At 37.1% G+C, this 16,869-nt stretch overlaps 2 protein-coding genes across 3 annotated transcripts; both read left to right on the top strand.

The window, feature by feature from the left end:
* The first annotated feature begins 42 nt into the window (after window positions 1–42).
* LOC129566447 (amidophosphoribosyltransferase) lies at window positions 43–7,287 on the top strand. Of its 2 annotated transcripts, XM_055442389.1 has the most exons (7): window positions 43–1,052; window positions 4,005–4,286; window positions 4,631–5,038; window positions 5,118–5,283; window positions 5,361–5,449; window positions 5,530–6,139; window positions 6,232–7,287. In XM_055442389.1, exons 2-7 carry the CDS (start codon window positions 4,038–4,040, stop codon window positions 6,381–6,383), a joined length of 1,674 nt encoding a protein of 557 aa, XP_055298364.1. In that variant the 5' UTR covers window positions 43–1,052; window positions 4,005–4,037; the 3' UTR covers window positions 6,384–7,287. The 2 variants fall into 2 exon arrangements, with proteins under 2 accessions (XP_055298364.1, XP_055298365.1); XM_055442390.1 differs by having other exon boundaries at window positions 70–4,286.
* Window positions 7,288–7,413: 126 nt separating this feature from the next.
* Window positions 7,414–8,766, top strand: LOC129566449 (transcription factor A, mitochondrial-like). Its single transcript, XM_055442391.1, has 4 exons — window positions 7,414–7,636; window positions 7,706–7,949; window positions 8,030–8,340; window positions 8,463–8,766. Exons 1-4 carry the CDS (start codon window positions 7,557–7,559, stop codon window positions 8,557–8,559), a joined length of 732 nt encoding a protein of 243 aa, XP_055298366.1. The 5' UTR covers window positions 7,414–7,556; the 3' UTR covers window positions 8,560–8,766.
* The last annotated feature ends 8,103 nt before the right edge of the window (window positions 8,767–16,869 follow it).

Raw genomic sequence — 16,869 nt, 5'->3', positions numbered from 1 at the left:
ACACATAGAACAACCACAGCTACTGCACGAACAAACCAAGTCAAAGGAGAAAGAGATGGAAACAGGGGCACATAAAAGGAGCAAGAACTTGTTTGCTCATTGCGAGGATTTTTATGTACAAAATGATTTCGTTTTTAAATCAAAGTAAATTCTTTTTCAAAGTTTCATTTTTGCATGGAGATTTTTTTGTGCAAATTTTTGAAAAATTCCAACTCCCTTTTGCCACATTTAAATCGCAAATTTCAATTGTTTGTGCGATTACTGCGATATGCTTACATCGCAAATAATTTCAATGGTATTGAAGTAACATGCGTACCACGTGGTGTAGAAGTTTTTATGTAAAGTAGTTGGATTACAGAAAACCCAAAACCAAACGAGTTTGGCAGTTCTCAAAGGGCCTGATGGTAATAAAAATCGTGATCATTCAATAACGATAAAAAAAACATCGACGCATGTCTTCTTTTTATATGTTGTTCGTTTGTTTTTTTCTGTCTTCGATCAAGTAAGTTATTGGTGTCTTGTGTCGCTGAAGTTGGAATTTATAAATCAGTGTTGTGAGGCTTGGCACTTGCCAATGTTCTGTTTCGCTCTTTGTCAGTTTCGTTAGGTCCGAGTGTGTGTATTTGTATATCATAGTACGCGCAATTTTACAACCAACAACACGTTCTAGTTTGATAAGTGACTTTATTCTGACTGTGTCACACACGCGATTCAATGTGTATTGTTTCGCTGGTCTTTTTGATTGGGTTCGGGACGAAAGAAGAAAAAAATACGCATTTAAAAACGTTATAAATTACATACGAAATAAATTTGATTCAATTTTTGTGCACCCATTCATCCGAATTGGATGAATTGTTAAGAGCTCAACTTATTGAATAGAGTGTCGACATAAGTCAGTTGACCACAATCGGAACAGATTCAGATTTTACCGGCGGACATTGAGCAGAAACAAAGTTTTAAAATCATATTTTATTTGAAAGAAAGTGAGACTAGCAAATCATAAACATTTTGTCCAACGTTTTCTTAAAACGACAAGTGTCTTTTTATTAGAGGTAAGCGTTTTCATACATTTTCATGACATTTCGCGATAATGAATAACTCAAACAGCGTAATTTGACATACTTTCGGTTTTTTTTAATATGTTGACCTGTATATTCATAGAGTTTTTTATATGTTGACTTGTGAATTGTAGCATAAATGAAGAGGATCATTTTAAGTAATTCGGAAGAAGGCATGTCTCAAGACAGATTAACAAGAATAAAGTAGAATTAAAGTAAAGCAAACATAAATCAGTTTCAATCCGATTTGTGTCATTATCTGTGACTCGTGTTGGAGTATCTGCAATGCAAGAGAACATTTTGTTTGACTTAATGAGAGCATTTTACATATGAGAACCTTCCAATTGCTTGACATTGTTGCTATACTCATTATGCCTATACAATTCATTATTATTATTACAGTCTGACTTCCATTGATTGATGCTGCTGCTGCTCATTTCAAGTTTTTTTTTAGTCTTTCGAGTTGATTAATTGCACGGCAAATGAGTGAATGACGGCATGAGGACAAGCGCGCATAAACCAAAACTTGAATATAATATCGATTCTGATGCTAGAAGCTCAAGGCAATGCTTGATAACCTATTTTTTATGAGATCATTCGGTTACATTCAATCGAAACGATGTAAAAATCCGCGGCTATTCGATGCCAAAAATTGATACTGTGCCGAGACATGCGTATTTATTTGCCCAAAAAAAGAGAATTGATTGTTTTATAGAATTGTGGCTTTCACTCATTTGTTTCTAAATTAATTGGTTGCGATCCACATTGTGTATTGTGATAAGAACCGACACAAAAATTGATCTCTTTCAACTTTTCGTCTCGGCATTTATTCGAGCGAGCGAGAGAGAGAAAGAGAGAGAGAGAGAGAGAGAGAGAGAGATAGAGAGCGTGAGCACATGTTCGATCGTATTTCAATTGAAATCCGTAGCATTGAACTTTGTGTTCTAACTATCGCTTAGCCACTAATTATTATATGATATTTTTGCTGTTTCAATCGAATATTCGCTACAATTGGCGAAAGCCAACGGCAGACAAAAAAAAGCGATCAACGCAAATTCAACTCTCGTTCATTCGCTCGCCTTAAAAATCATTTTGAATAAGCAAACTTGCACTGATAACCCAAATGTTGATGGAAAGGCAGCAACAATCTGGCCTCGCCAAAATGATTACTTGGTGACAAAGCAAAAACAGACATTACGTTGCAATGATTTCAGTTTTTCTTAATTGGTACAGAGCAAGATATTCCGGTGGCGAAAAACATTTCGAGTTTGGAACACGTGAATGTCTTGCTGATAGAGCTGAGAGTCGATTTCAATGGCCACGAGTTCTCCTCTAAACGGTAATATAGAACGAATCAGCTGATTTTTTCGTTCAGTACTATCAACGCATCATCATAGTTTTGATTAGTTTGTTTCAGTGAAACTGTTATTTGATTTGATTTCTTGGTGACGTACATTGGCCAGCAATCCACAAACTTGACAATAATATTTTGATCAAGCCCATTTTAGTCGCGAAAAAATAGGACAAACATCCTGAATATTTATCGATAACAGCATAACAAATTTATTGGCTACTTTGGCAAACAAACAAATTGCCTGTAAATACGTAATCAGTAGAATAATCACAACGTCAAATATTTGAATAACAGCCGACATACAACAATTTATTACTTGTCTTAAAAAAAAACAATTATCTGCTTGCGAACGTGATTTTGGTTATCCGAAGCAAAAAAAAATCGAAAAAGAGAGAAAGAAAGAACTGGCCATACGTCAAATAAACAAAAACGATCAGTAAACAAAGACAGAAAATTTGTACAATCCTGTATGCATGCTGATTGCTGACTATTCGTCATACATTGTCAGCAAAGTATATAAATTCTCAGAAGTCAAGTTGAATGTAATTCGTAACAACGGATGTAAATGTTAGGCATTCTTCAGATAAAATGAACGTCCCCTGTTTATTTTCAAGCCGGCGATTTTTGGCTGATGACGTAATTTTACACTCAATTTCGAAGCACTTTGAAATGGATTCTAATTAAAACTGGAATTTAATTAGCTACGGCTAGAAGAAAGCCGAAATTTAAATGTAGCCCAGAAAAATAATGATAAAAACCGATTAGAGATTTGGTCGGTGTCATCATTCAAAATATGCATGACACTGCTATGCATGAATGTCATTTGTAAGAGATGTTTAGTCGTAAAAATTTTCCAAGCATAAAAATAATGTTTGTTATTTATAACATTTGAAAATGACAGAAGTCAATCATGACTTGGCCAAGTGTCTCGTTAACTAGTTTCTAATGGCAAATCGTGTTCGAAGCAGCCGCTTTCCAAACGAAATAGTAAATAAAATCTTTGTCAATAGCTAGAATCGATTGCATCAATGGTAGTAGTGGAAAACTTTATACGCAAAACCGAATGTACAGTGTACGTACACAAATAGTCTGAAGGGAAAAAAACAATAACACAGCGAAAAATTCGAAAAAACAAAATGCATACGCTAGGAAAATTCCATAATTGATAATTACAAATCAGGAAAGAGAGGAAAAGAGAATAAACAGAGAAAACATCAACGTTGACTATCATAAACATACCGAGAAACTATACAAAAAGTGAAGAAACTGCGTTTATTTGCCGTACGACCGCCACGAAGATCGGACACACGTTATAAAATCATTTTGAAAAAGGAGCACACATTACTGTGAAGAGCAGAAGGAAAAAAAAGAGGAAGAGAACAAAACACGAATCCATATCGCATATTTCGTTTCATTGACTCATAAACAAATCAGTTTGCGACTCTCTTATCTCTGCATATAAAAGCAAATCAAATCAACTGCTCTACCCGTCATTCAAATTTAAACGTCGATTAGTGCTAAATGAATTATTGAATTGTGCGTATTTTTTGGCTAAACACAATTTTTTTTTTGGGTCTTGTTTCGTTTTGAAGGACAATCAGTGGGAATAAATAAAGAGAATCAAAATGTTGAATACAGAGTGCTTAGATTTGGTGAGCATCAAATCCACATCACCCACATGCTTCATCTCATATGATCGCACGATGAACAGCACGGTCTCACCGCCGATCATGGCCAAAGAGATCGAACGTGTGGACAGTTCAGTTGCTGTTCGCAAAAATAAACGGTTGGGACGAGGCGCTGTTAATTCAGGACTCACTTGTGAATGTGGCGTTTTTGCGGCTATGGCCTGCGGCGAATGGCCAACCCAACGTGTAAGTGGACATTTTTTCGAATTAATTATTTTTTAGGGAACAAGAAAAATAATTTTTCAAAAGAGTTATGGATATTTTTGGAAGTTCGAATTTGGTTTGAGTGTGTAAAGAGTGCAGTATTGATGTTGAATACTGAAAAATAACGAAGAGAAAAAAAAACTTTTTTCCATCAAAGTTCACATGATATTTTCGTTTTTTTTTTTAATTTTTCACGATTTTTCTGTGTAGCTTTTCTTTACATAACTCGATGAATTTTGTCCATTCCGTCTTCGTTTTCATTTCAAAATGAATTTTTCGTTTGCCATGCATATTCAAACGTAATAATTGATTATCAAAATGTTTAGATTGAAATTGCGCAAACAATTTGCCTGGGATTGGTCGCATTGCAACATCGTGGACAAGAATCGGCTGGTATTGTGACGAGTGAAGGGATCTGTACAAAGAGTTTCAATGTATACAAAGGCATGGGCATGATCAACACAATTTTCAACGATGATGCCATCCGAAAACTGAAGGGAAATTTGGGAATCGGTCACACACGGTATTCAACATCAGCGAGCTCAGAGGAAGTGAATTGCCAGCCCTTCGTTGTCCACACAGCTCATGGCGCCATGGCCGTCGCGCACAACGGTGAACTTGTGAATTGTGAAAGTTTGCGTCGAAATGTATTGGAGCGCGGAGTTGGACTGTCGACACACAGTGATTCCGAATTGATTACACAGGCTTTGTGCTTGAATCCACCAGAAGGCGAGGTAAATATGCGACAAAATCACTTGTAAACTTGAAAAACAAAATAAATTCACTCAAAAATGATACTTTTTTTTCGTTCAGGACAATGGACCAGACTGGGCCGCCCGTATTAAGCACTTGATGACACTGGCTCCACTCTCATATTCTCTAGTTATTATGATGAAAGACAAAATCTATGGTGTTCGTGATGCTTATGGAAACCGACCTCTATGCATTGGCAAAATTGTTCCAGTTGACTCTGGAAATCGTAAGTGTAAACTTGATTAGTTTGCCATTTTTCTTGGATTTTAAATGAATTTTTGTCATTATTTAAAACTCCAACAGTATCAGTTGAAGAAGTAAGTGCCGAAGGATGGGTTATGTCATCAGAAAGTTGTGGTTTCTTGTCAATCGGTGCACGTTATGTGAGAGAGGTATGTATGAGCTGAGATAATTTTTCGGTTTTTCCAATTGATATCAAATATTAATACTCTCATATCCTCCTTCGATGAAGGTCGAACCAGGAGAGATTGTCGAAATCACAAAGCATGGTGTCAGATCGATTGATATTATTGAACGTCCGGAAGATCGTAAATTATCATTCTGTATCTTCGAGTATGTTTACTTTGCGCGTTCGGATTCGATTTTCGAAGGGCAAATGGTGTATTCGGTGCGAATGCAATGTGGCCGTCAATTGGCTCGTGAAGCGTTGGTGTCAGCTGATGTGGTGAGCTCTGTTCCAGAATCAGGAACAGCCGCCGCTCACGGATATGCCCGTGAATCCGGTCTTCACTTTGCCGAAGTGTTATGCAAGAATCGTTACGTTGGTCGCACATTCATTCAGCCATCGAACCGTTTGCGTAAGCTTGGTGTTGCCAAGAAATTCGGTGCTCTCTCAGAAAATGTTGCTGGAAAACGATTGATCTTAATTGACGACTCGATTGTGCGAGGTAACACTATTGGACCAATCATCAAATTGCTGCGTGATGCCGGCGCATTGGAAGTTCACATTCGTATTGCCAGTCCACCGCTTCTTCATCCATGCTACATGGGCATCAACATTCCAACTCGCGATGAACTCATCGGCAACAAACTGAAACCAGACGAATTGGCCAAATATGTTGGTGAGTAGCGAAAAAATAAAATAAAAAAATGTCGGAAAACCTTCCTCAGAACATTGTTTTAACCTCCTTTTTCACCCTATTTTCCATCACAGGCGCTGACAGTTTGGCATATTTGTCTGTTGAAGGATTGAAACGAGCTGTACAATACAATATGAAGATTAAAAATCGTGCGGCAAGTGGCCATTGCACAGCGTGCCTAACGGGCGAATATCCGGGCGGTGTACCAGAGGAGCTTAGTTGGTAGAAGATGGACATTCCACACAACAATAACAGCGAAGAAAAAAAAACAATTTCAAATCCCGATGCATGTGTTGACCACGCAGCTTAATATTTTTAAGCATTTCGATTTTAAGACAATCATCAGATATTTACGAGAGTCACAACAAAACGAATGTTTTATATTATGTCAGCTCTCTGAATTCTGTCACAAGAATTATTTTAACGCTTAGAAACGTAAAATATTACGAATTTCATAGCGATTTCTCGATGGAATCGCATTCGCATAAATTTGCAGAAGAACAAAACGAATAGAGTACTTATAAGGAAATTTATATTAAAAAGTCTTTACTGATTTTTATTAAATGATTGATATTTTTTCAACAATTCATTTCGATAAAGTCGGTTCACTGACTTTTTCCGAAGTTCAGAACAATCTGGCTCAGAGAAAGTCAATGTCTTTAAAACTGAAAATCATTTTGATATTTCCAATTCCATATTCTCAATAGGCAGATTTTACACAAGCCTCATAGTCACACTCCCATTCATACAATGTTGAGATATCGTACGATGAGTGCGATATTTTTACGCGAGATTATTGTGTAAAAAAAGAGCGAGCCGAACTTTTGATAGTGGGTCAGTGTTAACACAAGTAATTACTTGCGTCAAAAATGAGTTGGATTCATTTGCCGTAATGTACAAGCGATTCAGATATGAAAGCAATTCCTAGACTAATTCAATGTGAATAGTTTAAACTTTATTGAAAATTTCTATTATTCGAATCTATTTTGTAAGTTTTACTTGACCGTCGAAATCGTTATGAATGTTTTGATCTTGAATCTTTACAAAAACCGTTTAGTTTTAAATGCAATTCTTATGTAAGCGAAATGTTTTGATAATTTAAAAGCAAAATACAGCGAAATTTCCTGCAATCATGCCTTTTTCATTCGTTCATCATTTTCTTTGAAAAAAAATAACAAATTCATTTGCGTATTGACTTCACAATGCAAAATTCAACCGAAACGTAAAATCAGTGCGTGCGTGAACGATGCTTAATCATTTTGACACTTCAAGAACCGTGTGTATGTGTGCGTGTTTTCAACGCGCGCTCTGAACAAATGTCAAAACATCATTTTCACCGAAAGGTTTGATAAGGGATTTTGATTTTTTTTTACGCATTATTTTCATAAATTTCGTTGAAATGAATTCATTGATTAAATGTTTAAACAGAAGTTTAATACTTTCTGCTGAACGAACAACTCATCTAGCACCAATTCCAAGGTAAATTTTGTGGTTTTTCTTTGGTATTACTAAATATCCAAAGTTCATACGTATATTGGCTTTGTTTAGGCTGTTCAGCGGCACCAATGTTGTGTTCGATTCCAAAACGAATGTGATTTCACGCAAATTGGGAATTCCGGAGCGTCCAAAGAGGCCGATGACCGGATACTATCGGTTCTTAAAAGAAGTCCGACCATCGATTAAGAAGACGGGAAAAACTACTCGTGAAATTCCGGTTGTCGCGGCCGCACAATGGAATAAGCTTGACGAAAGTCAAAAACAGAAGTACATTCGTGAATATGAACAGGAAAGGGTAAGTCGCCATATGATTCATAAATTCCCAATCAATTTCAAATTTTCATGAATTCTAACCCAAAAATGTATCAATCGTAGGTTGAATACATGAAGAAAAAGGAAGAGTACGAGAAAAGTTTAACGAAAGAGCAAAAATTGGCCATTAAAGATGAACGAATCCGTTTGCGGGAGTTGAAAGAGGATCGGGCTAACAAGCAAGAGTTGCGAGTTCGTTTGAAGGAATTGGGAAAACCGAAGCGCCCATCGACCGCTTACATTCTTTTTTATAGCGATGAAGCGGCCAAGGGAAAAGTCGATGTGAAGAGCGTCAAAGCGAAATACGATGCACTGAATGAATCTCAGAAGAATGCATATAAACAGAAGGCCGACGCTGCATCTAATGAATACCGGTGCGTTTGAACACATTATCTTTCGAATCTTATTTACCTTTTTTTCGGAAGTCAAATTTATTCATTCCGGTTGACAGCTTATTTAAATTGAACACTCAATTAATTTTAATTGTACATTCCAGCAAAGCGTTGCAGACATGGGAGAAACGGATGGTTGCCAAGGGTTTGGCCGATTTAATTAATAAAAGTACAGCGAAAAAACTCCCGAAGCTCAAATGAAAAACAAAATAAGGAAACTGAACACATGATATCCTAGGTTTACACATGCTCTCATCGCAGTACAAACACACAATTTTCTTCTGAGTTCATTCATGAGGTTTCTTCTTTTAATTTCTCTTCGTTGATAATGAAACATACTTACAACCCGGGTAAATTGTACGAATTTTGATAGAAAGCCATAATAAACATATATTTTGAGAAAACAAACCGTTTTTCGGCTCGTTGCGTTCAATTTATTTTAAAGATTTGCATTTTTTCGACATATTCCGTAACAATACGATTCTAATAATAATATACATCGTACATCTGCTTCTATTCAAAACAAACATACACACAATACGCCAACAGGAACATTCCCCTTCTGATCGTTTGTTTTTATTGTGCATTCCGTCTGTGAAACCAGTTGAATCGTAATGTGAATTGACGAATCACCCGAAGAAGGAACAACAAAGAGGGGAAATGAATAGTTCATGTCCACTTTCAATAGATGGCGCTAGTTCGTGCGATCTATTTTTCCTGCGCTTTAAATAAATGAATGAAAATAGAATTCGAAATGTTTCACCAACTCTGAGAATTGCTGAATCGGTGCGAAAAACTTTCCAACCTCATATAAACTTGGTTTAATGGAATGGGACCACTGAGAGAGAGAGCGAGTAAATCGATTCACATTTTACAATATTGTTTGTCTGACCATAGTTTAATGGTAGATAGTGAGTCGACATCTTTTCCCATAGAGTACCGCAGTCAAAAGTCAAATGACCGGTAAATTAAAAAGGGTGCACTCGAACCGTATGAATCAGTTTATGTGACCGCACACCGGTGTGTGTGTGTATGTGAGCGTGGATAGCGGTATGAGTTTCACAAAAGGTCCGGTACTTATTCAATATAACGATATACATGTATCGCTGTACGGTCGTTTTAAAGTAGAAATAACACTTGCCTCAATTATGCTTACAACGGTGAGCATTTCCGTTAATTTACACATAAAATTAAAAAAAAAAAAAAAGATAATGAAAAAGGATCGCGTGCCCCCATGCGCATTGCATATAAAGAACCAAAATTTTACGCGTGACTTGCCACATATGACCATTACTCGAAATAGTTTTGTTCTCATTTCCATCAGTTGATCACCAAATTATTCTCTCTTTTTTTCTATTCGCTTTAATTTCATTCGAACAATTTTTGGAATTTTTCGTTAGTAAAACGATACTATTTTTTCTTCCTCATTGTTATTGTAGTAAGAATAAACTTGAAAAACAAATGGAAATTTGGTTGTCATTAAGGAAACTCGAACGATTTCCGTTTGACATTGAATGGAACAGTTTGAAATTCGATTCTATTTAGCATAATAGAGAAATCAAAGGTATTGTTCTCCGGGTTGAATTGTGTACATGGACAATTGAGTCGCACCATCGCAACAAAGCAAGCTCCGTGCAAGATGTGTGATGTGTTAATCTTCACAAGTACGAATGCCAAATGCCGAATGCCATTATTTCGGGAACGCAGGCGAATTTTTTTTTTCTATTTTCGGCTGTTTTCGGCAAACAAAAGAGGACTCAAACTGTTCAAAAACTGTTACGCAAATAATAGGTGTTGCAATAATAGTGATATAAGCAGTTTAGCCGAGCTTAAGCATTCATCATGAGCAATAAGACTATTTCCCAAACTGAAATCCACAAGTTATTTTAAGTTTTTTGGTCGGGATTAAGAGTCGGCACATTTAAATTGTCATTTGGATTTTCATTTCCCTGATGAATGCAATCACAAACAGGCAAATCAAATATTTCAATTAAATGAAGCCATCTGTATAATTCGGAGCGAGCGATTCAGGTACGCCTCATTTGCGACTTCGTATCTCATCAACGAGCGACCCAGGGAGATAGAGAAGAGAAAAAGTGATTTACACACACCCAGAGTATTGCTCAATGGCAAGGCCAAAAGGACAAGAAAACATAGAGTCATAAAAACCATTTGCAAACCAAAAGGCAAACATTGTTTTCGTGTTTCCTTTTTTAATGTGTTTCAGTTATCGTGTCTGGTTTATCAACATAGCACAGATAGGGCCAAACTTCAGGCACTCACTCGCTTGCACGTTTTAAAAGCAAGTACAGGCAAAAATGAAATTTAGACATTCATTTTCTGGCTCTGGTTGCGCTGTTGTTGTTGTTCCTGCTGTTCCTTCTTCAGATAGTTGGATTTTTATTTTATTTTTTCATTAAAAAGTTAGTCGTTTGTACGTCATCATCACCACCACCAGTGAGCGAGAGACGGTCGTTCTGTTCTCGATCCCTTGTTCCATGTCTCATCCGCTGGTTGATTTTTGGTTTTTCTATTCAGCGTTGATTGAAATCGACTTCCCTTGAACCCTGAAAAACAGATATGCACACATACGCTCGTCTCACATTGGCAAACAACAAAGGCGTCGAGAAGGAAAAAGACATTGCGACACCATGCTGTGTGTTTATCTGCACATTTTTCCCATTTACTCTTTTATTTTCAAATTTCCTAAGTTGACATTTGGGATTAATTCTTTTCGAGCGAGAGATAAAAAAATATCTATATGTGTATGCATACATATTCTGTCGAATCGCTCATATTCCAATAGTTTTTGGCTGGTTAGAGGCACACAAATTCATTCTCTTGTTCTCTGTCTCATTGGGAATGGGAACTGTATGTGGTGGTGACTGGTGAGTGAATTGGGAATAGCAGTTTTATTGTCACTTTATATGGCAAACAATAAAAACACCCCTCTACTTTTGCTCGTTGTTGTTGTTTTTTTTTGGTTATAATAATTGCGAAGAGAGCGAACGCGCGCTCGCACACGCTAGCCATGATGAGAGTAGAGAGTGCATGGCAAAAATGAAGAGAAAAAAAAACTTTAAACGGAATTGTGACAATAATAAACATAAATAAAAATGACAACGAGCAATTCAGCAAAAATAAATAAAAATCCATATGCAAAGATTAAATCGTATAGGGACGAACGTGTGAGAGAGAGCAACGGTTTGTCATGCTGCGCTAAATGCTAAAGCGTGAGCACTGAGCACACGCTTTGTTGTTTACTCTTTTTTTTAAATTCATTAAAATCCGCTCGTTGTGGAAATTAATTGAGTAAAACAAAATATATTCCATAATTCTTCTGCTTCGATTTTTTTTTTCATTTTCAAATTCATAGTGAATAGAAATGAATTTACAAATGAATGATAAATGGATTGTTGCGTAAATAACATTACAAAAGCCTAGGGTCATCCGTCGATTCTATAAGCCTTCTTAAATCACGCTGCCTTGAATAGAATTTTAGTGGTGGTGGTGGTGGTGGATGGTGTTTTTGGGATGTTTGTCCATTGACGCCAGCACATTGGTCTCGGGTCCTTTCGTCGATTTCATGCCATTTACAGAAACTTCAACAACAAACAGTCATTATTTTCTCTTTTTACGCATTCTTCTCTATTCTTGTTAATTTCCTTCTCCGTTTGAAATGTGTCAATACAGTACTATTTTGCAGCTCTCGCAAAGTTTTCAGGTACATTTCTCTCTCTGCATGGTTTTTTTCTTCTGTTGTTGTTTGTTGTTGTTGTCGTCGTCGTGTTGTTGTTCCCAATTTCATTGTCAACTGCCAATTCGAAACTATATGTTTCCATCTGTATGTTGTGTGTTGCGATTGTGTCGAAAAATTTCAGTACCGGATTTTGATCGACTTAATAGCAAGAAGAATTGAAAGTAAAAAAGAAAAAGAGAAGAATCTAAGAAATATTTCTTGTGCTCAGTATTAAATGAATGGCAGATTTTTTTCATTTTTCATTTTATCGCTTCTCTCTTCCACTCTATGATTCGACTGACAACACATTTCTGAAATCCAATTCCAAAAGTGAGAAAAACGCAGTCAACATGAAAATATATTTTATTTAAACGAAGGCGAACACACACAGAACTCACACGATTGCTTTATTTATTTTTTCTCTTGCTTTGAATGACATCCAGTTATTGCAGCTTTGTGTCACATTTCCTTCGTGTTGTGTTGTTATTATTTTTTTTTTTCGTTCGTTCTCTGCATATTCCCATTCACTATGTAGCTCGAAGATGTTTTTGTTTTCGTAACAGCAACACACAAAATCAAAACAAAATCACTGTCGCAATAGATGGTTCGGTGGGGTCCTAGATCAACGATTTCATTTGGAAAATTTAGCCTGTCATTATGGCAAAAGCCGCATGTAGAAAGCGTGTGAGAGCGAGAGAGAGAGAGAGAGAGAGATAGAGGAGTAATTTATCGGCCGAGATCTATTTTTTTCCGCAACTCTCAATATTGTCGACGACGAATGATTGTATGTGATTAGTGTGAGCGGTTACTGCGTGTTCATAACCGAACTGGTTTTTATCGAAAATTATGATTATGATTATGAATAGGAACAACTACTGCTGTAACAATAAATGCTATAACTGGGGTTGTGTCCGCGCGCGCGCTCGCTCGAATTTGGCGAGAAATTTCGAGCTTTGTGAATTGTAATCACGCATTGTTACCCGAAATCATCTATTGTCATATATATATATTGTTGTTGTGGTGAGTTGTGCTCTGTGTTCATTAAGGGTGAAAACGACGACGGATGACTACCGCAGTAAGTAAGCCAAACGATGCATATTACATATACTTTCCGATTATAATCTTCAAACCGAAAATGGATTCATATATTTATGATTAAAGTAAATGCAAACCTATTTATTAAACAAATATTTGAGTTCACTCCAGATGGTAAAGATCGCACGCGTGTCTTCGTCAGCGTGGCTCCTATTATTGTTGTTATTCCGGGCAAAATAGAAACGGCGCCTGTCAAATATTATGATGATATTGAAGAGAAAGTTAAGAAACAGTTTGTCATTTATTAAGAAAACCTTCAAGAAATTCGATCGTTATGCGAATTCAATACATTCTCATGTACACACAAAACGATTCTATATTCTTTTCCTACTACATACACATCAAAGACTGTGTAGCCATAGCGATTTGAATGTCGGCTTGATGTCGGAAAATTCCCTCATTTTCTCATTTAAATTGTGTTTTCAACTTGGCTGATTACAATTCAGTTCAATGTTTATCGATTTTGATGCGATATTTATTTAAGCGAAACGAGGAAGCGAAACTCAACCAAACCAAACTGAATCGAATGAAAGGAGCGAAAGGAGATTGGAAAAGACAGAGAGAGAAAGCAAGAGAGAGAATTAGATAGAAACGTAAAAATTGAAACTGATTACGAAAATAGCTGTAGCCGGCTTGTGCCGATCGATGTGAATCTAGAAATCTGCTTTCGACTAAATAAACATATTGAAAAGCGGTTCTCGTTCACGTTTCATTTAGCATCCAATGGCGCGTGATTCTCTGTTGCGCTCCAAGTACTTTTTTGCATTTGCACTGCAAAGATAGCGAACGAACGAGAGAGAGAGAGAGAGAGAGTGAGAAAAGAAAGGAAGCAATTGAGAGAGAGCCAGTCCATATTTTTTCTCGTGTCTATTAAGTGTGCTGCACGCGTGCGATTGGGGGGTTGAAACTCACACATATATTATGTGGAATACGAGAACCATTACTTATCTATTATTATGCAATGTCAAATTGCATTTTCGGTCGCAGTTTGAGAATTCTCAATGCGCTTCGTCATCGTTCCGATAAAACTACTAACTGAGTTAGCCGGGCTAGATGCGGGTGGTGTACATTAAGTGCATTTACGATGCGCTCCGTATTTCTATCCATTGCAATCAAATATACAAACATTGTGTTCTTCTCTCTCTCTCTCTCTCCCTCTCGCTCAATCGAAATTAAACATCGCATTTGATATAAAAAGGCTTTTTAAATTCAAGTGTCTTCTTCATTGTGGCAAAAACTGTGAACAGCCAAACAGCCGCAACGCAGATACTCGACATACGAGCATAATAAAACATTGTTGTTGATGATGAGAGTCAGAGTGCGCGCTAACGCGCTCGATGGTTGGGTGTGTGTGTGTGTGTGTGTATGTGAATTCATCCCTTCGTTATTGATTCAAATGCACACCATTCCACTTACCGACACCAACCCACGTAAAATTCATGTGTATACAGAGAGTATAAGTTCTATTTAATTCAACCCACACCAATCATTCGTTCATTTGTCACTTCGCCAAGAGTTAGTTGTGAGTCCCTCGAACGAAACGCCGCTATTGTGATGTCGCTTCGAAATCACTTGACGATATCGCCTCATTTTGCCGCCTCAAAATCCAGAGCGCAAACATTCGACGTGCATTTACAACACAGTGGCTAATATTTGTCGGCTTGTTTCATCGTAAGCGCTCCTCTTCAATTTATGAATAGAAGAGAAATTCGCTTGAATATTATGTTATTTTATTTTCACAGTTTCATTTCGTTCTCCCCGTTCTCTCATCTCATCTCATCTCATCTCGTTTGTCTCTCACCCTCGACACTTTTTTTTTTATTATCTTCTGCAATTCAGTTGCAAAATGATTTCAATGCGGAGTTGATGCTCTCACTCTCATATGTCTCTCGCTTGGTGCCATACCGTGTTCAATGCAGCAGTAGGCTCAATGGATGAACCACTCTTCGCTTAACTGCGAATCAACCAGTTTGTTCAACAATTTATTCGCTGAATGTGGGCGAAACATTCACAACAGCATCATCATATTTTATTTCGTTACATATTCATTTGTGTGTGCACAACGATATCATCAATAAATAGGTTGTTCACAGGCGTAGTACGGTAGTTGGGCGATCGACAATACGGCCGATGTTGCCGATACATGTACGTTCATACACTCGTTTTTTTTATTCATAGGGATTTTCCACTAACAACCGCTTCATGTGAGCACATAACATACACATTAGTAGGCGATTTCAAGCGGCCAAATGGATTGGATAGGATCACAGCGGCCCTCACAATGATGCATATGAAACAGGACACAACGGCTGTCAATATGATTATGGCTAAATCCCTTGGAATTTCACCATTTATTTGGAATTTATAATGTTGACAGCGCTTTTCAAGCGGATGGGTGCAAATCTGAGCGCATGAGATTTTGCTACTGTCGCCTCTTCATGTATCTAAATAAACACACCCAACGACCGGCGCTGACGACCGAAACAACTATATCAACTACCCATGCAATTACATATTAGGCACTTTTCACACTTGAACATCTTTCAGCCTCTTTTGTGCTGCTTTCGTACCATGTACAATCTCGCTGTTGTTTGTTCCTGTGTTCCGATGTGCAAAGTATTCAAGCGTAGCGTTCAGCACGCAAAGTACGAGTCTTCAGATATGTAGTAGGTGTGCGTATATTTTTTGGTGTGTCGAATTTCAGTTTACACAAAATATGTATGCACGCTCAATTATCCAACAGATTATAGTCTAAGTGTACGGAAAATGTGCAGCAGCACCGAATACACGATACACGGCACAAAATCAGCTTTTTCCATGGCAAAATGATTCAGTGAATCGTGCGAAGTGAGAGTGAGTGAAGAGAGAAAGAAAAAAAATTCGGAATCAAATTACACGTCTTGGATATGTAATATGAGGTGACGCATTTCCATTTAAAATCCTCCGTTCATCTGTATTTTTCATCTTTTGAACGTATACAAGCTTATTAGATTTCGTCGGAACCGTCTTTTTCTCACTCTCTCTCTGTCTACTTCTCTATCTATCGCTCACACGCTCTCTTCAATACAATGCGTCGCTTGAAAAGTTAAATAAGATTTTAATTTTAATTAAAGTGTCATTGTTTACATATTTACATTTGAACAGCACGTTCACAAAACAAATTTTCCCTCTACAGCCCCCGCTGGAATCTCGACCGTTTCACTTCGTTTGCTTGGAGAATGATTGAGAGGGTTTGTTTCTCTTCTAGCTCTCGTGCTCTCCATCTTCATCTTCATCTCTTTACATTGACACATTTTAATCTATTTATTTGCTTTCGACGATTTTCAAATGTTTGCCGAACAAATATACGCATGCTTCTTCCTCTTTTGATGCTTGATTGTTTTTTAATGTCTTCCATAAAAAAAGGAAATTTTAAATAACATTTTTCCATTGCCAGTGCGAGAGAAACACGCCCAAAAATCTATTGGCAACTGTGCAAAAAAATGCGACGTTTCTATGACAATGAATGAAATTCCAAATTGAAGTGGCGCAAAAAAGTGGTTGCGATAGCGAGAGCCGGAAAAGAGGAAAAAAAACTTGGTCGCAAATAGATAGACATTTGTTGAGTTATAAAAAAAAGTTGAGTCATTCAATTTGCCCGAAATTATCATATTTTATTGCATTCACAATTGAGAGTT

The sequence above is a fragment of the Sitodiplosis mosellana genome, unplaced genomic scaffold (genome assembly GCF_009176505.1).
Source record: "Sitodiplosis mosellana isolate CC-2019 unplaced genomic scaffold, AAFC_SMos_1.0 Smas_scaffold_3, whole genome shotgun sequence".
Classification (NCBI taxonomy): domain Eukaryota; kingdom Metazoa; phylum Arthropoda; class Insecta; order Diptera; family Cecidomyiidae; genus Sitodiplosis; species Sitodiplosis mosellana.
This window is presented reverse-complemented; position numbering and strand designations above follow the sequence as displayed.